The sequence below is a fragment of the Theobroma cacao genome, chromosome 6, assembly GCF_053813885.1.
Source record: "Theobroma cacao isolate CCN51 chromosome 6, ASM5381388v1, whole genome shotgun sequence".
Lineage (NCBI taxonomy): Eukaryota > Viridiplantae > Streptophyta > Magnoliopsida > Malvales > Malvaceae > Theobroma > Theobroma cacao.
The window spans coordinates 3,016,864-3,041,730 of NC_142644.1; the positions used below are offsets into that span (position 1 = coordinate 3,016,864).

Consider the following 24,867-nt stretch of genomic DNA (forward strand, 5'->3'; position numbering starts at 1 on the left):
ATTAATTGAAACAAGACTTAAACCAAAATCGTTTCTATAATCTTTTAAGAAAAGATTTTATGCAATTGTTTACCTTATATATACCATTTCCATTAAATTATGCAAGTTATTAAATCATATTCTTGTAAAAAATAATAATTATCTGTTACTCATTACAGCCAACCATTAAATCCCGAAATCAAACAAACTTATGATTGTTATAATATGATTGTGCGTATGATTTAATCTATTGTGGTAAATGTTGACGTAGGTGAAGGGTTTGTGTAGTTTTTTTAATTCCTCCTCACCGATTCTTAAGCACGCAAAATTTGATCGACTGATTTGATTTCCCAACTGCTCTACCACGTCTTTGACGTTGCTCAAGAATATTCCCAGAGATGGAGTGGAGACATCTACTGTTCATAGTCAGACATAAGGAGACCAGGGTCAATCACTCACTCAAAGTCATCATGGTATCAATTTTCCAACAACCTCTGTTCATTATCCACCATCACTATCACGAACCCAAAACTCAGTCACTACTATTTAATGTAGATGGATAAATATCACGCTAGCTTTAGTAATCATAGATGGACATGAGACTGTTACATGGCAGGTGGCGGGGCCTTGACGGCATTCTTTACTTGTGTCTTGACCATAGATGGGAAAAGATGTGGTACTATATAGAACCAACACATTGATATGTATGATGAGATGATCTAGGTAAGCAGCATTCCAAAATGGGGAGGCAGTTTCTCAAATTCTTGGTGTTGAGTGTAATCCTTTTGGTTCGATTCCAAGGGCAGGAAGGTTGTCTGGAAGAGGAGAAGAAGGCGCTGTTAGAATTGAAGGCATTCGTTAAGTCAGATGGTTATGATGCAGATCTTCTGCTTCCGTCGTGGGTTGGTGACACACACAGTAACTGTTGTAATTGGGACAGAGTCACCTGCAACTCTTCCACTGGACACGTGATCGAGCTCTCCCTCAGCAATACAAGGCAAATCGATACGGATATTGAGAGCATGTTCGATTACTCCGAAAATGAATGGTATTTTAACATCTCCTTGTTGCAGCCTTTTAAGGAGCTAAGAAGCCTTAATTTATCCTACAATAAAATTAGTGATTGGATCCAGAATCAAGGTATGTCAGCCTCATAATATACGCTTTAAAAGAATGTCGTCGTCTGTGTACATTAAAGTTTCTATAATCTTGTTTTAGGTGTTGGAAGCTTGTTAAGACTAGAACAGCTAGAGGTGTTGGATCTTTCTGGTAACTATTTTAGCAATAGCGTCCTGCAATCCTTGAGAACACTCACATCCCTCAAGAATCTGATAATCCATTTCAATTCGTTCATCGGATCATTCCCCTCCCAAGGCACGCATGAGTTTGTTGTAATGCTACTATTGCTATTTGCTAGAATCTGCAACCTAACTAAAATGTGATTGATGTTGTTCTACTCCCTTGTGTGTGCAGAATTGTCTGTTTTTGAAAACTTGGAGGAACTGGATTTAAGTTTCAATGGACTATCTGGTAAGCTAGCTAAATCAGGGCAAGGCCATTTCGACCATCCATAATTGATCCTACTTGTATTCTATTCACTATGAATAACCCTTTAAAGCTGGATCTTCCATGCTTTATTTTGGAGTTGACCATCAATGTTCTTCATAATTCACCAGATCCCAAAAGTTTCCCTGAGCTAAGAAAGCTCAAATACTTGGATCTGAGCATAAACGTCTTCAGTAAACATGTGATGAGGCTTTTGGCCAGACTTCCGTCCCTCAAGTATCTTGACCTAACTGACAATTCTTTAAGGGGTGGCCTTACTCGCCAAGGTACGTGCCATTGAAATCCTCTGCCCCTTGTTATATATGCCCCATTCTTCTATGCATGCCACGCTGCCCTCTTGAACTCCCCAACTTGGTTCTTTTTACCGAACAAAACATATGACTATGATTAAGGTTAGAGGTCACATACGAGGCCTCGTCTCCCTTGGAAGGATCCAAGTCTTTGAAATTCTTTTGTCTTAAAATGAAGTCACACCCTGTTTGGTTTAGTCCAATTTTGTACTAGTTTTGTTTGGCTATTACTTGATTCATTTCTATGAATGCGTTATTTGATTGTGATTGTAATTTTTATTTGTAATATAAAAGTCTCGTTAAAAAAATAATTAAGATTAGCACTCAACAGGAAACTTTGCTTACCATTTTACTTTAGAAAAAACAAAATACAATTATATGTTTTCCTCCAAGGAAGAGAAAATAATCATTTAAACATTTTCCTACTTTTCATAATCAACTAGTAAAACTTTCTTGAAAAAATGGAGAAAGAAAATCAAAGAATGAAATAAAAGACCGCAAATAAACTAGAGACTAGCCATTTTCAATCCCTTGGTCACTAAGTGCTCTCTCTCTCTCTCTCTCTCTCTCTTTGTGCTTGTGCACTAAACATTTTTTAAAATTTTAAGCAATATCTGAATATTGTAAATATTTCTCATTCAAAATGAAACTTTTCTCCCATTTTAATTTTTGGAATTTCAATTTTTTCCTTTGATACTTGGGATTGCAAAAAATATTAAAGGATTCTATAATAAAATAAAAACAATTCTTGGAATTTCATATAGTCAATTTTCTATATATTTACATAAAAAAATAAATCGTTAATATTATTTCAAGTACTAATGTTAAGAACTCAACTATCTAGTAAATAAAGAAGTCAGCACTATTCTTTTTGTTTAAGTGCAATTAACCACATAATTAAATTTCTTCTTTGTAATAAAAACCTAAACTCTACAAAAGCTCATAGCAAATGATAGGTTTCAGTCTACAAAACAAAATTAGGGTTCGACAATACAATTAGGCACAAAGAAGGTATTAACATCCTATTAGAAAAATAGTTTAAGAAAAGAGGAGAAAGACTTGAGGCGTGTTGTAACACATTTTCTTTAAAGAGTTGTTACTTATTATAGGGATTTGCAAATAAGGACGCTTCATGATACAACAAGCCTATTGCAAAACACTTTTGAATGATGAAGTCTAGTTTGGAAGTACGTTCCTTTTATTAACACTAAAAGGTTGTGTTTATTTTGTTTCAATAGACGTGTCTTGTTAAGTTTCAAGAGATGTGTGTATTGAAAACACTGAACAATTAATCAATGTATTTCAGCAGTTGTGATTGAAAACACTTCTCTTTATTTAAGAGTCATGTCTTAATCTGAATGGTCACATTTGAATAAGACTTCTTATATTACAAATTATCTAATAATCCCTTACTAGTTTGCAATATTAATAATACTATGTATAGTACAAAGTATCTTGAAGATTTGAACTTTTTATTAGTGTAGAAATTTTAAAGTTAAGACGAAGTTATTTATATCACAGGGATTGAACCACACTTCCTTGCATCATAACTAAAAATATCATACCCTACTTAATCGCTTTAAGATTCTGCCAACCACTTTAGCACTTATATGGCATTGTGTTAATTCTAGTTTCATGAATATTTACAAGAGTAAACCTTTTTAACTCTTATTTAAAGCGACATTACTCCAATATTCATATAAGTGGAATTTGTAATTATGCCCCTGTTACTACAAGCATTTGACATTTCCATTAAGAGCCTTTTGCTCATCCTTTCCTTGTAATAGTCACATTGAATATTCTAGAATAAGGCTGTTTAATATAAAATATTCAATGCGTAATAACAGCATATAGTATCTTGTTATTACTCATTGAATTTTTATTGTTAGTTTTGCTAACACAAAGTTGGGTTTCTATTACTAGTGCTTTTAAGTCAAGGGTTTTTGCCCCATTCCACTAGAAGTTGATTTTATAGCCTTTCTTGCCAAAGCTTTGGTAAGTGAATCAACCAAATTCTAGTAAAATTTAACATAAACTATTGTTACAATGCCATTTCAGATTAATTATATAGACATGTTGCAAACTTATGTATTTAGACTTTCCATTATAAATCTTATTGGAGGCTACACACATTGTAACCTTACTGTCACAATATATGAAAATGGTTGGTATTCGTTGCGGTCACAACTTTATATCTAATAACAAAATTTTTTTAACCATTTTACTTCTTTTTTGGTAGCTGTTAATGCTAAAAATTTAGATTCCATTATAGAATGCATAATACAAGTCTACTTCTTAGATGTCTAACTAATAGCACCACCTCTTAAGGTAAAAATTCATCCTGATGTAGATTTATTATCATTAATATTAGTTATCCAACTAGCATCAGAAAATCATTCTAAAGTACTATGAAAACCATTATAACAAATTTTCAAATTTTTTGTTTTCTTTAAATGTCCAAGTACTCAGTAATAGTCTTCCAATGGTCTTTACTAGGTTTACTTGTAAACCTTGAAAGTTTGCAAACGACAAAGGTTATATCCGGTTTGGTATTATGTGCAACAAACATTATGCTTAGGGTTGTGCAATTGGTTAGTTCAGTTAGTTCGGTTACTAGATATCCAATAATTGAACTAACCGAACTCTTATATAAAACTAACTGAAATCGAACCGAAGTAAATAAATAACCGAACTAACCAAAACCGAACTAATTCGGTTAGTTCGGTTCGGTTACCAAAAACTGATCGTAATAAAAAAAAAATTTTTGGTTTGTATACAAAAACCGAACTTAATAAATAATTTGATGTACAATTGCAAGGGATCCATCCTCATGGACATGGTGACATAATTTATATGATTTATATGATAAGAAATTATAATAAATAAAATAAATACTCATATAATTTATATAATCTAAACAACAATAAATACTTAAAAACATAGATAAAAACAACAATAAATAGTCTTGAACAAATAATAACAAATCATTAACAGTATTTAACTAGATAAAAACAACAACAAATAATCTTCAACAAATAGATTGTACCCTTAAACCAGGTCCTGAAAAATACATACTAGCAAAAATAGACATTACTAACATTAGCACCAGAAGCACTCATTTCAGAAGTAAGAACCAATATATGCTCCAGCAGTACCCCTATCTTTTCTTCTAAATGTCACAAAAATTTTAAATAAATGAATGTCACAACCTTTTCCAATCAACAAAAGAATACGAAAAAAAGAAATCTAAGTGATAGAGCTTAAGTGATTAATTATTATTATCTAGAGTACATACTAATTATTAATGCACTGTAATTTTTTTTAGTCTTCATAATCATTAGTTGTATTTAAAAAGGAGTCTACCAAAAGGAAAAATGAAAACTAAACAAATTATCATCAATAAAGGCTAAACTTTTCAAGAATAAGATAATATAAAATTGTTAATTTGATAAATATTTAGGAGTATATTTATCAAGTACTAAACATTACTTGATTACCTTAAAGATTATCAAATACATTGTCTACTGCAATCTTTGACAACTCTACAATACATAAACAAGAAAGTAAGAAATAAAACAATAACATATTAACAATTGAAACAACAAAAATGAAATGATGATATAAATAAAATACTTACCTTCATCAACTTTCTCCAGCTCTGCCAAATCATTATCAGTGTCATGAAGATAATAAGAAGGTCCACGTAGCCAATCTTGGGCACAAATAAGGGCTTGCACCATCTTAGGCATTAAAGAACTCCTATATGCATCAAGCACATGACCACCGATGTTAAAAGCTTATTCTGAAGCAACTGTGGATGGAGGAATCGCTAATACATCACGAGCTAGTAGGGCAAGAGTAGGATACCTATGACTATTGAGTTTCCACCAAATGATAACATCAAAGTCATCACTATCAGTTGCATCAGGCTCATTTAAACTCAAATACTTCTCCAATTCTGATTTATCCTCTTCCCTACCAATTGCAATCTTATATCTCTTAAATTTATTCAGAAGAGCAACACTAGCACTGGAGTCAATATCATCATCAAATTCAGAAATTTGGCTCACTTGGGATTGGCTACTGTCACCAACTTTCTCAAGAGGAGGTTGTATATTTTTTTGGTATTCAATAAACAACTCTTCCATTGTTTTTTTCAAACTCACGTAAATCGATGAAGCCTGCTCATTTGAATACATTTTTCTCAAATAAAACTCCACAAATACAAGTTTTTTCCTTGGATCAAGAATAGAGGCAACATAAAGCAGCTTATTCATTTTTTCTATATTTCCCCAATACTTATCAAATTTCTCTTGCATTTTCTTTGCCATTGTTTGCAACTCAACATCAGGATATCTTTGTCTATCTCTCAAAATGCAATCTATACCACAAATATCATCAAGAAAAGTATTAACAGTGGCATAAGAAGTACTTGAAACTTTTACTATAAGTGTGTAAAAAAGTTTCAAGAAAAAATTCAACCTCCTAACATTTTCCCAATCCTCATGTTCAGGTATCCCATCTCCCATCAACAAATCAGTTCTATACTGAGAATTAGCTTCTTCAAATAAATTAAAGGCTTCTTCAAACTTTTGAGCTGTTTCTAGCATCAAGTAAGTGGAGTTCCATCAAGTACTAACATCCAAACACAACAAATTTTTTGATTGAATATTTGCAAACTCAACACAGTCTTTGAACTTTACCAACCTAGCAAATGACTGTCTCATATATCTAACTGCCCCTCTAATACAAGCAATTGAATCATTCATTTCCTTCAATCCATCAGTAACAATGAGATTAATGATATGTGCAATGCATCTTATATGTAGAAATTTGCTTTCTAAAAATCTATTTCCTGATAAGTTCAGTTTTTTCTTCAAATGTGCTATTGCAACATCATTGGAACTAGCATTATCAACAGTAATAGTGAAAACCTTACTAATCCCCCAATCACGCAAACATTTATCAATCATTTTCCTAATAGCCTCACCTTTGTGACTATAAATGGGACAAAAGCTTAAAATTCTTTTGTGTAATTTCCAATCATTGTCTATAAAGTGAGCCGTAAGACACAAATAATTCTCTCTTTGAATTGATGCCCATGTGTCTATGGTTAGAGAAACTCTAAAAAAAGATGTTCTCAATATATGCTTGAAATGGTTCTTTCCATTAACAAAAAGGTTAAAGCAATCTCTAGCAACAGTCCATCGTGATGGCACAATAAATCTAAGACATGAAGTTGCTACAAATTCCTTAAATCCTTCCCCTTCTACAAATCTGAATGGTAACTCATCTCTGATGATCATCTTAGTTAGAAACTTTCTAATGGCTTCTTAACTAAATTTTCAAGTTCCTATTTACCTATCCCCCGATTGAAAAGCTAACTCAGTTTGAGCAAAATCATTAGCAGAACTAGGAAACTTTTTGTAAGAATTCATGTGATTCTTCAATGAAGTTGTGCCATTATATTTAGTATTAGCATAAAGTACCCTATCATAATAATTACATCTAGCTTTTTGTTCACCTTGATCATTGACGAATCTGGTGAAGTGTTTCCAAACTTCAAACCTTAGTGGAAGTGCTTTCCATTTCTTAGAATTGACAGCATCACTTTCATTAATGGAGATTATAGTTTGTTGTGTAGTTGGTGTTAGTGATGATGACGGCATGCCAATAGGAGCAGGCTGTATAGCATCATCACTAGGAGTAGAAGTTGGATTATCGCTTTCACTTACCATTAAATCTTCAACCTATCACTCAAAAAGAATTAATTAATTAACAAATATGTTATTCAAGAATGAAGAATCTATTAAAGAATCTATCACTAATAGCACATATTAAAAATATATGAGCAAATATAATCATTTAATATATGTTCCACTCTTTTGGTTAACAAAATTAGATAGTATCAATTTTGAAAGTTGGCAAGAGGAATCAATTTCATATCCCAAACATGATCAACAAGCCAGCCTGATCTGTCTCATTCTATTATCTGCAAAATAGTTTTGCTATCTTAATTTTTATGTCTTCCTTTTTGCCCCTCAATTTCACTGTCATTGTATAGTAAATTATTGCTCTTACACTCACATACCAAGGCAGGTTAATTGTGTATATGTTTAAGGCATTAGGCTATGAATCTCACAGTACATTGACAGTCACCCTCTAATGCTTTGGCTTCTTGATGCCACAGACTATACAACCAAGTAAGGTTTAATTTGTTTTCTAATATTTTCTAAATCTTTTTGGCAAGTATTATCTCGAGAGTAGTGGAAATAGGGAGGAGGAGATTCAGAAGAACCTTATCTCTTACACTCCTTACTGGTTTGGACCATATATAATATCATGATCATGGATCATCTCTGCCTATTTCTGTCTAACAATTGAAAAAAAATTACATTCTCTCTCCTCATTTGTCATATATCAAAACTTGGCGGTCCCTCAGCAATTATTATCCTCTCATCTGTGGTCTTGCTTGTAGGCACAGAAAGTGAAGTGCAGCCAAGGATGACTTGCCGATTCTTTCTCTTATATCCATTCAGTTTTACCAACACTAGCAACTCATATGTAAAGACGAATTTAAATCGGCAAGTTGTCCTTGGCTACATGTTTCTTTTTGCTCCACAAGCAAGGCCTTGGGTGAAAGTATTTATCAAGCTTAAATTAAATGAACAATATTTGTAGAAACCCAAAAAAACTTACCAGTAACTTGATGTGGGAAGGCCTGAAAAGGTGAAGCAAGAATGGCAGTTACCAACAGTTGGCAGAAGCAGAAACCAGAAAAGGTGAGACCATGAGAGTGGAGATAGAAGTCAGGAGATGGCAATGACCAGTAGTCAGCAAAAGCAGAAATCAAAAAGGGTGAGACCATGAAAGTGGAGATGGAAGTCAGGGCACGACAGTGACTGATAGTCGACAAAAGCAAAAACCAAAAAAGGTGAGACCGTGAGAGTGGAGATGGAAGTCAGGGGACGGCAGTGACCGACAGTCGATAGAAACCAACGGCTAAAAGAATTGGGTATTTAGGTTTAGGACTTTTTTAGGGAAAATCTCCAAAATACCCTTATTTGGGTTCGGTTAGTTCGGTTAGAATTTTTTCTAACCGAAACTGAACCGAAATAATTTTATTAATCGAACTAACTAAACCGAACTAATCGAAAAATCTAACTAACTGAATCGAAAAAGCCGAACTCATTTCAATTCGATTCGATTGTTTAGTTCGGTTCGGTTTTGCTCACCCCTAATTATGCTGCCTATGACACGTGCATATTTTAATTGTGCCATAACTCTTTCACAATTCTTAGTCAATTTTATATTAGAATTATAAGGAGTATTAAACTCTTTGATTTCCAAATGACTATATTTGTGAAGAATTTTCTTTATATAATGTGATTGATTTAATGAAATCACATTTTGATCTCTTTTGACTTTAATTCTCAAGATTGTATCAACTTCATTGAGATCTTTCATTTTAAAAACTGAAGTTAAATATTTATTGGTTTCAACAATTTCAAGCAAATTTGTATCAAAGATCAACAAATCATCTACATAAAGACATATGATTATACCATAGTCTTTTTTGAATTTAGAGTAAATGCATATATCTGCATTATAATGTACAAATCCATTTGAAAGTATAATAATATCATACTTTTCATGTCAGTACTTTGGAGCTTGTTTCAGTCCATAAAGAGATTTTATTAGTTTACAAACCTTCCTTTTATTTTCTAGAAGTATAAAACCTTCAGGTTGCTCCATATATATATCTCTTTATTAAAATCTTCATTTAAGAAGGCAGTTTTAATATCCATTTGATATACATATAATCTATGAACAGACACTAAAGCCAAAAGCGTTCTTATGAATGTTTTTCTTGCTATTAGAGTATAAGTATCAAAATAATCAATGCCTTTTTTTGTACATGAAACCTTTAGCAACTAATCTAGTCTTAAAGGTTTGCACTGAACCATCTATGTTATATTTCCTTCTAAGTACTCATTTACAGCCTATGGGTTTTTATCTAAAAAAAAGATCAACTAAAACCCATGTACTGTTTGAAAAGATTGAATCCATTTCATCATTTATTGCTTCTTTCCAAAGATACATCCCTTGAAGATATAGCTTCTTTGAATGTTTTTGGATCATCTTCAATGTTTAATAAAATAAGTATCTTATTATACATTTTGCTTTTACTTCCTTCCACAAAAAATGCTAATGCTTGCGAGTCAACAAAATATAGATCTAAGTGCTTTCTTTTTCTGGCTCTTTGACTTCTTCTAAGCTTAGTTTAAGTATCATCCATTTTTTCTGTTACTGAATGTATCATTAGAAGTCATATCATTTTGGTCACAACTTGGAATTAACACAATTTGTTCACAAGCAAATTTATTATTAGAGCTATACAGAAATTTATATTTAATAAACTCAACATATATAGATTTCACAGTAACATTTGATTGTAAATCTAATATTCTATATGATTTATAATGCTGAGCATAGCAAAAAAAAAAACATTTTTCATTGCTTTAAGTCTGAGCTTTGTTTTCTGTGGTTTAGGAACTTTATAAAAAAGGTCAAGCACCCCCACCCTTTAAGATATTCCAAGTTCAGTTTTTTTCCATTTCAAAATTCATAAGGTGAACACTTAATACTTTTAGAAGGAACTCTATTCAGTAAATAACATATTGTTAATAAAGCCTCACCCCATAAATCGTGTGATAAACGTGCATTTAACAACATAGCATTTGTCATACCAATTAAAGTTCTATTATTCTTTTTAGCAAATCTATTTTGTTGTGGTGAATAAGGAGCACTTTTTTTATGTATCAAACCATTTTCTTTATAGAAATTATCAAATTTTGTAGGAAAATATTATCCTCCTCAATCACTTTTTAGAATTTTGATTTTCTTACTTTTTTTATTTTTCACAACAGATTTATATTTTTTAAATTTTTGAAAAGCTTCATTTTTTTAATTAAATAGACATAAGTGAACCTAAAATAATCATCTATGAAAGTTATAAAATATCTCTTTCCTCCTCTAATTAATTTTTCATTTAATTCACATATATCAAAATACACGAAATCTAATAATTGTGAGTTTCTTTCTACACTACGAAAAGGTTTCTTTGTCATTTTTACTTGTATGCATATTTCATAATTTTCTAAGTGTTTACATTCACAAGCAATATAACCATTTTCAGACATAAATCTCATGGAACTAAAATTTAAATATCCTAGTCTAACATGCCATAATAAAGAATTAGACTTAACCATATAAGCAGAAACCATATTTATTTCATCAATACTGAATTTGTACATGTCATTGCAAAAGCATCCTTTTTCTACAAATAGGTCACTATTGGATATTATTACATGGGGCATTTTAAAAAATAGTCATTAAAGATAAAATATTTTTAAAAATAGCCCTTTTTATAATTTTAACTATTTTTAGTCAAGTTAGACAAAATTACCCTTAATGAAGTTACACGCTATGATGTTACACGCCATGTACAAAAACTTGTGACAAGCCATGGTTAGTGTGTTACACGCTATGTGTAAAAATATGTGACAAGCTATGATTAGCTTGTTACATGCCATGTACAAAAATATGTGACAAGCCATGTACAAAAACCTGTGACAAGCTACGGTTAACTTGTTACACGCCATGTACAAAAATTTGTGACAAGCCATGGTTAGTGTGTTACACGCTATGTGTAAAAATATGTGACAAGTCATGGTTCGCGTGTTACACGCTATGTGCAAAAATATGTGACAAGCCATGTACAAAAACCTGTGACAAGCTATGGTTAGCTTGTTACACGCCATGTACAAAAATCTGTGACAAGTCATGGTTAGCGTGTTACATACTATGTATAAAAATATGTGACAAGCCATGGTTAGCTTGTTACATGTCATGTACAAAAATATGTGACAAGCCATGTACAAAAACCTGTGACAAGCTACGGTTAGCTTGTTACACGCCATGTACAAAAATCTGTGACAAGCGATGGTTAGGTTGTTACACACCATGTTGAAAAAAAATACTGTTGTTACACGCCATGTACAAAAATATATTACACGCCATGGTTAAAAAAGGTTGTTACATGCCATGTTGAAAAAAAATATATTGTTGTTACACGTCATGTTGAAAAAATATTGTTATTACACGACCTATTCAAAAATATTTTGTTACACTTTAATGCCTAAAATGTTATTGTTACTTACGAACCAAAACTTCAAATCCTCTTAACTTTTTTCTTTTTTTTTTGTTTTTTTAACAATTTGACACAGATTAAAGTGTTTCTAACATGTTTTCATAAATCAAAATACAAATATTTTTTTATCTAAAACACCTACTTTGACTAAAAATAAAAAAAATTCTTTGAAAACCTAAATTTATAAATTTCAAAATTTTGAGTTTATTGGTATCTAGGTCCCGAATTGATTCAATTAAAAGTTATTTCATACATTTGTGATTATTTCTACCATTCTAGTTTTATCAAAAATACTTAAAAATCGAATTTTCCAAACAGTCACCCACCCAAGTACATCAAAACCATTGCTTGGTGTCTTGAAAGCGTAAGAAAGAGAAATATGAAAACGCGAGAGAGAGAAATCGAAAGCATAGCAGACAAATACTGAATAGAGAAATCGATAAAATTTAAGAGACTGGGATGGTGAGAGAGAAATTCGAAGCATAAATGGAGAGAAATGGGGAAAATTGTGATGAATGATTTAATTTATTTGAAATAGTTTAAAGGGTATTTTCGTCAAGTCATGACTAAATATGGCTAAAAACAGTTAAATTTATTTTGATGGTTACTTTTAAAATATCTTTATCAAGAAATGTCATTTCTCACAATTTTCTCTTATTACATTATCAGATTCCATTACAACTTTAAAACCTTTCTTTGCAAGCAAACTAGCAGAAACTAAATTATTCCAAATTTTAGGAACATGAAAAATATTGAGTAATGTTAGCTTTTGTCTAAAAGTGAAATTCAACTAGAGAGTACTTTTTCCTGCAACTCTAGCTGTAACATGATTTCCCATCAAAACATCTTCTGGTTATTAACTTTCATGTAAGTCTTGAACAAGTTTATGTCATTGCATACATGAATTGTAGCACTAGAATCTAGCCACCAATCCTTACTTTTATTGGAATCAACAATCATATTTAATTTTGTTACCATTCCAATATTTATTATATAAACCATAGCAACCAAGTCCTTCACAGCCTCTTCTACAATGTTTGCTTTTTCAGGATTTTAAGAACCAAAATTCTTTCCTGCCTTCCTTCATTTGCACTCACTAATCATATAGCCTTTCTTTCCACAATGGAAACAATTTATATTTTTCTTATCTATTTTCTTAAAGGCCAATCTTGAAACTTTCAATGTAAATGACTTAGATTTCGTAGAATTCTTTCCAATATTATTGGAATTCTGACTCATAAGAGTCACATTCAAATCAGAGGGTGAAATAATGCATCATGAGCACGTGTTTCACATTTTATTTGTATCTGAGTCATGAATTGTTCTACTAATAGGGACACCATAGAATGCATAATCTTTTTTCTATAATTATTCCAAAATTGAGGCAATTTAGAAAGAATTGTACTTATTTGTAGCGCATCAAAAACTTTAATCTCAAGGTTTTTTAGTTTTGAAACTAAAACTTGTAATTCATGTACTTGATCCATAATAGCCAATTGTCACTTATCTTAAACTCGAAATATTTTAAGGATAAAAATTTGTCAGTACCACGTTTTTCATTCTTGTAGGTAGTTTCCAAAGTTGTCCAAATTTCCTTTGAAGTCTTTAGATTAGAGTAAAGATCATATAGACGATTTGTCAAAGTATTTAGGATTTGTCCACTTCATTTCAATTCATCTTCTTCACGTTTTTTTCTCTTTTCCTTTTGTGCATCAAGGTCTTCATCAATCAGTTCTGGAAGTGTAGTAAAACTCGAATCTAAAATATAATAAACTTTCAAGACTATGCGCAAAAACATCATCTTATCCTTCCAACGGATGAAATTAGTTCCATCAAACAAGTTAAGTTTGATGAATTTCTGATACATGAATTGAAATCTTGAATTTAAATTTGACTTTTTAAAATTGTTAGAAAAATAGTATAAGAAAAGAGGAGAAAGGCATGAGACGTGCTGTAACACATTTTCTTTAAAGAGTTTAGAACAAGCCTGTTATAGAATGCTTTTAAATAATGAAGTCTGATTTGAAAGTTTGTTCTTTTTATAGACACTGAAAAGTTGTGTCTATTTTGTTCAATAGATTGTCTTGTTAAGTTTTAAAAGATATGTCTGTTGAAAATACTGAACAATTAATCAATGAATTTCAGTAGTTGTGTTTGAAAACACTTGTCTTTATGTAAAAATCATGTCTTAATCTGAATAGTCACACCATATTACCTAGTGGAGGTAACAATTTAATATTTTTAAATGAGCAAGCCCAATAACTTAATACCTGGTGGTAAGAAAATCTCAAATTTCCTTTTTCGTGTCAAAATTATCAAATTGCACATGAATGGTTGGAATAGAAATGTTATAAAACCAAGTTATGATTTGATGATTTTTACTTGTCCAATCTTCAAGTCGTTATACAAAGCTGACAACAGTCTCATCAACTCCTTGTGTAGGTTGAATAATATCTCAAGTGACAATGCGCTAAAGTTTACATTCAATTAGAAAACTTTTAATATTTTTTACCCATAGATTGTAATTTCCTTCTAAAACAGTTGCTATTAACTTCAAAATTTCATATTTCTCCATCGAAAAATCATGGTTTTTTTTTTTTTTTGGTGATGGCTAACGATGGTTGGTTGGTGGAGAATTTTAGTAAAAATATTTTAAATAAAAAATTAAATAATTAAAAATAAATAAATAAACATCTATAATAAATGTTTAGATTTTTAGTATTCAGTGGATGATACTCATACCCTACTTAAATTTGAAATAGATACTAAACTTACTATTTGAATCCGTTCCAAACCCAAATATAAAATATATTTACCATATATAATCAGATCGAATATTCGAATATTCTCGTATAAATTTTCGTAGTTTGAAGGATTTGAATGATTGCTTGTAACTTTTGATGGAACTATCATGGAGTAAAGTAATAGTACGAAAAGCAAACCAAATATTATTAATTCCTGGTGGGAACAACAAAGGACAAGGAAAAATCTTCTATATTCTAAAGAATCTCTCCCCAACCCCATTAGGCAGCAGTGATGGCAAGGTTCATTCCATTAGCGCAGTGGCCAGTGAAGCCGCAGATGAAATAGTTTTCTCCTTTTTCAAGTGTGATTTTGTCATCTCCCGTCTGGAAAACTGTGGCGTTGTCTGGGACTGTGCATGAGTCATGACCATCCTTATCTACGACTGCAACGTTGTGGTTGGCCCGATTGTAAACAAACTCTGCGAACAATTTGGCATATCTGTTAACGTAGAGTTGAACATATATTGAAAGACATGTTACAGAGAATAGTTATACTTACCGAGGATATCACCGGCCTTGAAGCTTTTTCCGTTAGGCCAATCACTTACACCAAACCTCCAGCCATCATCGTCTCCAACCTTGAACGTGGCTGCATGGGTTGTCTCGGAATGAAGCAAGAAAAACAGCAGTAGTGCCATGGCAATAATTGCACTGCCTCTTTCCTTAGCCATTTCCTTGGCAATAAGATTTTTTGTTTTTTTTTGCCTAGGGAGGGAACAACAGTAATGAGAGAATGAAAGTGACAGACTTTAAATGACTCACTCACTCACTCACCCTTTTATACACAGATAATGGATTCCATGGCCAAAGCTTAGAAGGAGCCAAATCTCTCCATTTTGGTATGTAATCCATCATTACCAATTTCAGTAGCCAAATCTCGCCATTTTGGTATGTAATCCATTTCAGCCAAAGCTTAGAAGGAGCCAAATCTCTCCATTTTGGTATGTAATCCATCATTACCAATTTCAGCCGTTTGACTGTTTGTGTTAAGGAAATATATGTTTGACCTTATCAGATCAAATCTACTCCTTCCCAAGAAATTAAATTTTTTGTCCAAATATACTATATATGTTCCAATCTTTCTGCTTATGGATGGTAGGCACCTTGATTCTTTTGATGTATTATTCGAAAATCATTTCAAAGAAAAAGGTTATGTCACATAACATGATATGGTGTGACTATTAAATTGTAGATGATTTTTTATGTGCACAGTTATATTTTTTTTCTATAGCAATATATTGGAAAAACATTACAACTCAAAAGTTTTGATATAAAAAATTAACTTTTTATATTATAGTTAAAAAATTATATTTTATGAATAAATAGTCATCTTTTCATAAAATAATTATTGAAACAATATTTTTATCCAAATGTTGTATCTTACAATATGAAAGTATTTTTAAGACATAAAGGTGCTTAATGAAAGAGTTGTGTCTTTACAAGAGATATTTACAAGTTTATGTAAAACACTTATTGGCAATCATTTTGATGTCCAAAACAATTAAGATAAAAACAAAAAAATCAAGAGCATGAAAAGTGTTATATTCTAAAAATAAATATAAACACTTAAGTTCTCATATTCTATCAAAAGAGTCTAAATTTCTTATAATTTATTTGCTACAGAAAGTAGACTTTAAGATCAAATAACTTTGTAAACCCTTGAGTGTATCCAACTATCTACTCTAATAAAATACAGGACGAAATTAAACGTTTTTAATTGTATCTATAAGGATATTTATAACAAAGGCTAAATAAGTCTTAAAAATAGTATTTATCAAAATACATGTCTTGAAGTCAATTTTATTAATTACTTGAATTCCAACACCATTTACACCAACAAGCTTTTATTGATTTTTTTTTTTTTAAGTAAACTTTTGAGCGAGGGGATTCAAAATTTCTAACATAATTTTCAATGTACAAGATACACACACCTATTCCTCGATCAAAGCCCCAATTCTAATTTTATGATTTCAAATTTTGCTATTTATGCCCAAACAAAGACTTTTTTAATTCGTAATATCACAGAATCCCTCCTTTTTTGCATTTTATATTTTGAACTTTTCTTTTTCTTTTTTTTTTATGGGAAAAAGAATTGAATTTTTAAAATATATCAGTTTTTGCTACACCTACTTTGCACATGAATGATTTAGTACATAAATACGATAGTTATAATGATATTAAAATAATTTTGTGGACCATGATTTGATTAAATATGAAATATATGTAAGTAATAAACAAAATGCATTTTCATGAAAAAAAATTAAATTAAATAAATTTTATGTTAAAATAAAAAAAATTATAGGAAAATATATTATAGCCAATTAAAATTTTACTAAATAAATTTTAAGATAATAAAAGTGAAGCAAGAAAAGAAACATAAATTTCAACATACATCCTTTCAATTACCAATAATTACTCATTTACTTACATGATAGAAAATAATATAAGTTAAAATTTAATCATTCATTAAGACATGTAATTATCGAATAATTCTTTCAAAAAAATTATCCAATAATTATTGAAAATTTTATAAAGTTTGAAACCTGATATGTTAGCTACTAATTAATTAGGACTAAAACAAGTTATGAAACTATTAAGAAATAGAAGAGAATCGTATTCATCTTAACTTAGTTTTAGATATTCAAACACAAATAATTGTAAGTGGTAGATTATTGTTTTACTCACCAACAAATTACAATATTATAATTCGTTGTCTTACTATAATAATCAATCAAGTTTATTTAAATATTTATAAGTGGTTTTTTTTTAAAAGGCAATATTTATAAGTGATTTCCTAAATAATTTTTAACTACAAAATCTTGACCTCTTAAAAAGGTACTAAATATACAAATTCTATTTAGAACTTACAAAATTATCTTAAAATAAGAGTTTTTTTGATTTTTTGTTATTTTGGATGAAATTGACGATATAATTTCTTGAACAAAACAGACAATAAATGTGCAAAAAACTATAAGATGTTAGGCATGGGACATTAATTCAATTTGGAATCCAAGTATTTTTTTAATAATCCTAATTAGAATAGAGACAATATTTGAAGCCAAATATTAGGTTCATTAATTTCACTTTATCATAGTTTATTACAAAGCTACATATTTATTGTCACTTATTATATATTTTATTGATATTATCATCATTTAAATAAAATAAAATTTCAATGAAAAAAGTATTACTTGTTAGTGATATTACATCAGTAATATACTAAAAATTAAAGAAACTATATTTAACTTATTAATTCTCTTTGCAAAATTAAATGTTTTAGTTAGTTCTGTGAAATCATAATCTTCATACATTTCTTCTATCATTTATAACATAAATCATAAATATCAAGATAATATCTATATATATATATATATATATATATGTATGTATGTATATGAATTTAATAGTAAAAAAATACAACTATAGGACATCAATTAACACCCTAATTCCCAAATTATTAATTTTATTAAGAGCTATTTACTTTACTGAAGAGTTTAGGATTAATAAAAAATAGATAAATACACATTAATCAACTTTTGATTTAATAAAAGTTTACTTTAATAAGAATTCCAATGTTAATAAAGAATAAATAAATATTAGTCAATAAGGTAGATGGATGATCGTTGAACTGCATGGAACAAGGGCCAAAATGTCTACTATTTGGGTCTTACAAAGCACAATCAATCTCCCCTTTACACCTGAATTCATCCGACCTGAACAGTTCTGTTATCAGACCAGCTTAACTTACTGGGAAAATGTTGGAAACTTAGACATGGATTGTGTCTGTCACTCAAACATCATTGAAGCTGAGCAATGGCTAGAAATAGTTGATAGATTTAGCAATTTTATTACCAATTATTCAGAGTTTAATATAACCATGGATATGTCTGTCATTCACAGAGATCTACACAGGACTAGACATTGTAACCAGAAACAGAACCACCATCAGAGAAATGAAAATAGAAAGACAACTGTGCATCAAATAGAGAGATCAGCCAAGTCAAAAGTTCTTTCGACAGCTTTGCACCAAGAATCCGCCTTCTTCTTCCTAAGTTCCTCGCTGAGTACAGGACGGAATATAGTAGCTGTTTTGATCTTTTCTCTAGAAGCAAAAATTTCATCTTCTTTCCACACTCCTACAGCTAATCCGGCAGCATATGCGGCTCCAAGAGCTGTTGTTTCAATGTCAGCTGGTCTCACCACAGGGCTCCCCAGCAAGTCTGCCTAAACACCACAATGAAAAGGAACTTGTATGATCACAGGACTAAATATGAATAGTTTAGACACGGTGTCCAGAAGGAAAAGTATTAGTTCAACGGAAAAACAAAGGAGAAAAGAAGGCATAATGTGCAGTCAGCCTGTTCCATTTTCATACCATGTTGGAGTGGAAACATTTTTATTTCAAGGTAGCAGAAATTTCAAGAAAAAGTTTCTTCAGTTGACAGAAATTTCAGTATTCAATCCACATTTTAGATAACATAGACTCTTTGCATACAAATCAGAGGCTTATCAAGACTGCAACAATTAACTCCACCAGAATCAATATTTATTTGATCAACTATTTCTGCTTGAGCATATATATAAAAACTACCTTCCAAAGAAATTATTTTAGCATAAAACCAGCGAATAAAAAATGAAGAAACAAGAAAGTGGCGACTCCATGAATTTCTAATTAGATAAAAAGGCAGGGATACAGAGAAAGAACGAACAGACTCAAATTGTACCAAGCATCTGTTGCATCAGAAAACAAATGTTGGATAAAAATTCATATGGCAAGATATTGAGCAGAATTTCCGAAACAACATCAAGCCATCAAGAACATAACTCATGACTGGAGCTGAATGCTTACGTGATTGATATTAAATTCACACACCAAAATGGTAAAACCAAACGGTTTTTAAACCCATAGACTTTGGACTCTTATATTCTATAAATCTTCAATGAAGGATCTTGGCATACTAAAGCCAGGCAAACTTGGGGACTTACTCTTAAAAAACATGTTCCTAGGATATTTATAGCAGAAAAAATTGAAAGTTCCTAATTGCTATAGTCCTATAATAATCATATGAAACCTCACTCCACCACCATATAGTTTTTTGTTTCATACATTACTTTCCACCTTCAATCTCCTGTCAGAACACCAAGGTGAAAAAGGAAAAAGAAAACCTGAAAAATTTACCCAGAGATTAAAAAACAAAACCAACAACAACAACCTAAATGTGTGTTTGGTTAAATCATGGACCATAAAAATACCAATTCTCAATAAACCAAAGAAAATCCTAATGATGAAGAAATAATATAACCGTATCAGTAGCACAATAAATAGGACTGAAATCTCTACAGGAAAAGAACAGGGTAGAGGAACTCCCAAAAGGAACAGCAATAACTAAATAGAGGAGAATTAAGCAATGATTACTGCATCATTTGTAACCAAAAAATTTAAAGCTGGAATGCTTAATTTCATTCAGGGAAACAAGCTATAAATTACATTGAAGAAAACAGAAAACAATAGAGCCCTAACCTGAATTTGCATCAAGAGGTTGTTGACAGTGGCACCACCATCCACTCTAAGCAAGAACTCTCCCTTTTCATTCTTAACCTCACCCTTCTCACCTGCATCTTTGTGCATTGAATCCAATACATCTTTCACTTGAAAACACATGCTTTCAAGCACTGCACGAGCAATATGAGCCTTGCTTGTAAACCTTGTGATTCCAATGCAAACCCCACGAGCATCATCTCGCCACCATGGAGCAAACAATCCATTAAAAGCAGGAACAAAGTAAACCCCACCTGTGGAATCAACCTGTAATGCCAAACTTTCAATCTCACTTGCTGTGCTAATTATCCCAAGACTGTCTCTTAGCCACTGAACTGCAGCTCCAGCAATAGCAATAGAGCCCTCTAAAGCATAATTAGTTGGTGCTTTTGGACCAAGCTTGAATGCCAATGTGCTTAGGAGCCCGTGATTTGACCGAACCATCTCATCACCTGTGTTGAGAAGGATAAAGGCACCAGTTCCATAAGTGCTTTTGGCCTCACCCTTTCGACAAGCTTGCCCAACCATTGCAGCATGTTGGTCACCAAGACATCCTGCAATTGGAACACCAGCAATAGGCCATCCTTTGCCAATTTTACCAATGACCTCAGAGTTACTTATAATTTTGGGCAGAATTTCAGCTGGTATTCCTAGAGTTTGTAATGTAGTTTTATCCCAATCAAGGGTTTTGAGATCCATGAGCATTGTCCGTGATGCATTAGAGACATCAGTTACATGCAATCCACCATTAACGCCTCCAGTTAAATTCCAGATTAACCATGTGTCTATAGTTCCAAACAATGCATCCCCCTCTTTAATAGCAGCTTTAACAGCATCCACGTTCTCCATCAACCAAAGCAGCTTCACTGCACTAAAATAAGTGCTTATGGGCAAACCGCATGATTCAACAAAATGTGTTCTGCCTCCTGGTAATTCTTTCTCCAATTTCCTATTAGAAAGTCACCTCAAACATCAAAATATGGATTGCAAACTATCATAACAGAAAAGCAAATTCTCAGAAAACCAGTGAACTTCAAAACCTGGCTATTGACAGAGAAACTAACGGTATCATGCCAATAACATAATTCAAAATTACAAAAACCAAGGAATATGCCTCAACCCAATTACAAGTATAAAACATATTCCTGATTCAAGATTAAAATTTTCCAAAGAAGGGGGTGGGAAATAATCAAAACATTACAATAATCAAGAGTTTCAACACCCAATTCAAAAACAAACATCTGGGCTCATTAAAATAAGGAAAAATCCGGATTAGATTAAGACTGTTACGTTTATATATATAAAAAAAAAAAAAACCAAGAGCTGTCATGTCCAGATATCCAATCTTTAAAATCATGAATTAAAAAAATCCAAACAAATAGGAATGGAAAAGGTAATGGACAACGATTACCTGCAAACAGAACTGGTACGAGCATCCATCCAAACGATGGCGTTATAGAGAGGACAACCGGTGGATTTGCTCCAAAGAAGAGTTGTCTCCCTTTGATTGGTCAATCCAATTGCTTTCAATCCACTGTCTACGTTGTGACCATCAGCTGTAGCCTTGTCTAGCGCCTTTGCAATGCACACTCTCACACTCTCCAATATCTCCATGGGATCATGCTCCACCCACCTAACACCCCAAATTCCCAAACAATATTTAAAAAAGAAATGAACAAACACAGCAATGTTTCCATCTTTATATGATATCCAACACACCCACTGTTTATATTGATGGAAAAATAATACTATTCTTGTTCAAAATCAAATAAACAATACTACTCCAACATAAAACTTTCATGTCATAAGTCCTCAAGTTTTAATCACCGAGCGACTCTCGGAACAAAATCAAAAGAACATAAAAAAAAAAAAAAGGAGAGTTGAGTTTTGAAGGAGTATACCCGGCTTCAGGGTAGAACTGAGTGAACTCGACCTGGTGGGATCCGATGGGGCGAGCAGATTTGTCATAGATGATGAACCGGGTACTGGTGGTGCCTTGGTCCACGGAGCCAATGAAAACCTCTTCCTTTGACATATTCTTCTGTGTGTTTTTCTCTCTTCTTCTTCGTCTTAGTTGTTGGTCAACTGTTGCAGAGAATAAACATAGAATGAAGAGGGAAATGAGAGGGTGGCTTGTTATATGGTGGTTGGATTCTTTTTAATTTGGAAATTTTCCTTCTCCTTCTTGGGAATGTGGACAGTGTTTATCCAAACACTTTAAAAAATGGAAATTTTTTTTAATTTAAATCCAAATGTTTTGGCTGATTTGGTTATGATTGTGACCATAATGTATTTTAATTTAATATATTTTTTCCCATTTTTAGAAATTTAACTATAGATTTCAAAATATGGAAAATCAAAATTCAGATTTTGTCTGGCATTGATTTTGGCTTAACGGATTGCTCTTTTTGTTACTTCTATATTTGTAGAATTATGATTGATTTTTTTTCAAAAATTATAATCCTATAATTTATTAATTATCAACCCCCAATGCATACTTTTGAGCCTATTGTAAACCTCATTTATCTGCTTAAATAAACCATAAAAAGATCAAAAACCAACCTTAATATAAATCCTTTTTATTTCATTAATGAAAATTTGGGCTTAAAAAAATTTAAAAAGATTAAGAGGAATGATGTTTATCATAAAAAAATCGATATTGTCATTTTTTTTTTTGTTTTAGTCTTGAATTTCGACTTATTTGGTATTATTTTAAAAAATGTAATCGTTGAAAAGATAATATTACAATATCTGATATATTTGAGAAAATATTAATTAAAATCTTGAAAAATAACTGTGTTTATTTAAGTTTTAAATTTAGGTGATTTATGAAATAATATATATTATATTATTGGTAATAATTTATTTTAAATAAAAGGAGATTTTTGCGCGGAAAGTACGAAGTACGAATCTTCGGTTACTGATGTCATCACTCCGGAGTTCTTGGTTGGCTAGACGAACCCGGCGGATGACAAAGACACGTGTCGATTTTTAGTTGCTTGAGATCCCTCTTCGTTGACTTCGGTGAACGTTGCACACTCCCCCCGTGCATCATCACGGACCACGTGCCGCCCGCCTCAAATAGGCCGGGATATAAGGACTTGCTTGTCTCTACTCTCAAGAATATAAAAGTTTATTCTACTCGCTTCATCAGATTTTTCCTTTTTTTTTTCTTTTGTAAATTCTATTACACATTTATAATTTTTCTCCCAATATATATAAGCAGTAAATTTATAATTAAAATATTTGATTAATTAATAATATAAATTATGTAATATGTATCAAAGTTTATATGTAATAATTATTCTAAATAACATAATTTAATATTAAATTGTAATTAATTAATAATATTCAAATATAAAGTTATATTAAATAATAATTAGATAATAATATTTCAAATATATCATATATATTAAATAAAATTATCCATTGTGATTGAAAATTGAAAGTGTGATTGCATTGGCTTTCTCTGTTTGGAAATAAAAAAGGAAGGAAGAAAGTGTGGTCCTGCAATGACTTGAAGATAAAGCCAGCAAGAAAATTATCCATTTGAATTTTAGCATTAATCAATTGCACCCTACTTATGACCAGACAATTTTGTGGAATTCATGAGTCAAGAATTCACGTTTTTAATTTAAAAGATATTATCAAATGGATTAATTATATGAGCTTAAGCCTCGTTATATAATTGACTTTTGTATTCGTAAAGAGGAGGGATCTATCTTGATTTAAACTTACCTCGATTTTAATATTTTTTATAAAAAATTCAACATCAATGAAAAATTAAATAAACTCTTATAATACTGGTTAATGGCTCACACTTCTAACTCAAACGATAGATAGAAGGAAGTCTTTAATGATATAAGATTCATGATACATTCATCCTCCTTCATTGCATTTCTTACAAAATTTCAACTAGGAAAGGATCATTAACAATATAAAAGTGTATTAATTAACAACTTAGATTTTGGGCATAAGGGGTTGTTTGCTTGAAAATTTTTCATTTAAAATGTCTTGAGCACTTGGGTGTTTGACATGACAGATGCAGGTATTTTCCATTAACTGAGATGGACTTTCCTTTCCCTCAATTTAAAGCTAAGTTCAAGGAATGAATCCAACAAGGTCCAACCTAACTGGAGGCAAGCTTACAAGCACGAAGTTTGACCAAATAATTTAGGGTTTAGAATTTTTCATATTTGATTATTGTTGGCATTTTATTATTGGATAAGATCATTACCGATGCCATGAGAGTTGTTTACCTAATAATTTCATGGCTTAAGAAAAATTAGACAAGTAGGGAGATTAAAGGAAGTTTGCTTCTATATATTATAGTATATGTTCACCTAATTATTTGTACTATACTAAATTTGATATTGTGGCTCTTCTATATTGCGACAAATTAGAATCAAATAAAAGATATTCACATTTTTTGTTTTTTTTTTTAATTTTCTATTTCGATTTTAGCAAGGTAATGTT

The 24,867-nt window shown here is 31.3% G+C and overlaps 3 protein-coding genes across 9 annotated transcripts; 1 reads left to right on the forward strand and 2 right to left on the reverse strand.

The window, feature by feature from the left end:
• The first annotated feature begins 574 nt into the window (after positions 1-574).
• LOC18595332 (receptor-like protein 14) lies at positions 575-24,475 on the forward strand. Of its 6 annotated transcripts, none has more exons than XM_018123024.2 (5): positions 575-1,119; positions 1,198-1,353; positions 1,453-1,509; positions 1,656-1,811; positions 24,434-24,475. In XM_018123024.2, exons 1-5 carry the CDS (start codon positions 720-722, stop codon positions 24,451-24,453), a joined length of 789 nt encoding a protein of 262 aa, XP_017978513.1. In that variant the 5' UTR covers positions 575-719; the 3' UTR covers positions 24,454-24,475. The 6 variants fall into 6 exon arrangements, with proteins under 6 accessions (XP_017978513.1, XP_007023292.2, XP_017978515.1 ...); XM_007023230.3 differs by lacking the exon at positions 24,434-24,475 and adding an exon at positions 15,641-15,961; XM_018123026.2 differs by lacking the exon at positions 24,434-24,475 and adding an exon at positions 14,491-14,594.
• Positions 14,674-15,634, reverse strand: LOC18595333 (basic blue protein-like). The gene is made up of 2 exons (XM_007023231.3): positions 15,352-15,634; positions 14,674-15,271 (listed from the first exon to the last, which is right to left on the reverse strand). The coding sequence occupies exons 1-2, from the start codon at positions 15,521-15,523 to the stop codon at positions 15,072-15,074; spliced, it is 372 nt and encodes a 123-aa protein (XP_007023293.1). The 5' UTR covers positions 15,524-15,634; the 3' UTR covers positions 14,674-15,071.
• NHO1 (Actin-like ATPase superfamily protein) lies at positions 18,667-22,574 on the reverse strand. 2 transcript variants are annotated; one of them, XM_007023232.3, is made up of 4 exons: positions 22,293-22,568; positions 21,803-22,024; positions 20,374-21,340; positions 18,667-19,076 (listed from the first exon to the last, which is right to left on the reverse strand). In XM_007023232.3, the coding sequence occupies exons 1-4, from the start codon at positions 22,424-22,426 to the stop codon at positions 18,831-18,833; spliced, it is 1,569 nt and encodes a 522-aa protein (XP_007023294.2). In that variant the 5' UTR covers positions 22,427-22,568; the 3' UTR covers positions 18,667-18,830. The 2 variants fall into 2 exon arrangements, with proteins under 2 accessions (XP_007023294.2, XP_088663576.1); XM_088807450.1 differs by having other exon boundaries at positions 18,809-19,072; positions 22,293-22,574.
• Positions 24,476-24,867: the final 392 nt, after the last annotated feature.

What these genes read in the sequence shown, in the direction of transcription:
- NHO1 (XM_007023232.3), bottom strand. Translation starts at nt 22,426, where the DNA reads ATGTCAAAGGAAGAGGTTTTCATTGGCTCCGTGGACCAAGGCACCACC. An exon ending in CAGTTCTACCCTGAAGCCGG is followed by an intron (nt 22,025 to 22,292) that starts GTATACTCCTTC and finishes TTGGGGTGTTAG; the next exon opens with GTGGGTGGAGCATGATCCCA. An exon ending in ACCTCTTGATGCAAATTCAG is followed by an intron (nt 19,077 to 20,373) that starts GTTAGGGCTCTA and finishes TGTGGTGTTTAG; the next exon opens with GCAGACTTGCTGGGGAGCCC.
- LOC18595333 (XM_007023231.3), bottom strand. Translation starts at nt 15,523, where the DNA reads ATGGCTAAGGAAAGAGGCAGTGCAATTATTGCCATGGCACTACTGCTG. An exon ending in CAAGGCCGGTGATATCCTCG is followed by an intron (nt 15,272 to 15,351) that starts GTAAGTATAACT and finishes AATTGTTCGCAG; the next exon opens with AGTTTGTTTACAATCGGGCC.
- LOC18595332 (XM_007023230.3), top strand. Translation starts at nt 720, where the DNA reads ATGGGGAGGCAGTTTCTCAAATTCTTGGTGTTGAGTGTAATCCTTTTG. An exon ending in CGGATCATTCCCCTCCCAAG is followed by an intron (nt 1,354 to 1,452) that starts GCACGCATGAGT and finishes TTGTGTGTGCAG; the next exon opens with AATTGTCTGTTTTTGAAAAC. An exon ending in GGGTGGCCTTACTCGCCAAG is followed by an intron (nt 1,812 to 15,640) that starts GTACGTGCCATT and finishes TTTTATACACAG; the next exon opens with ATAATGGATTCCATGGCCAA.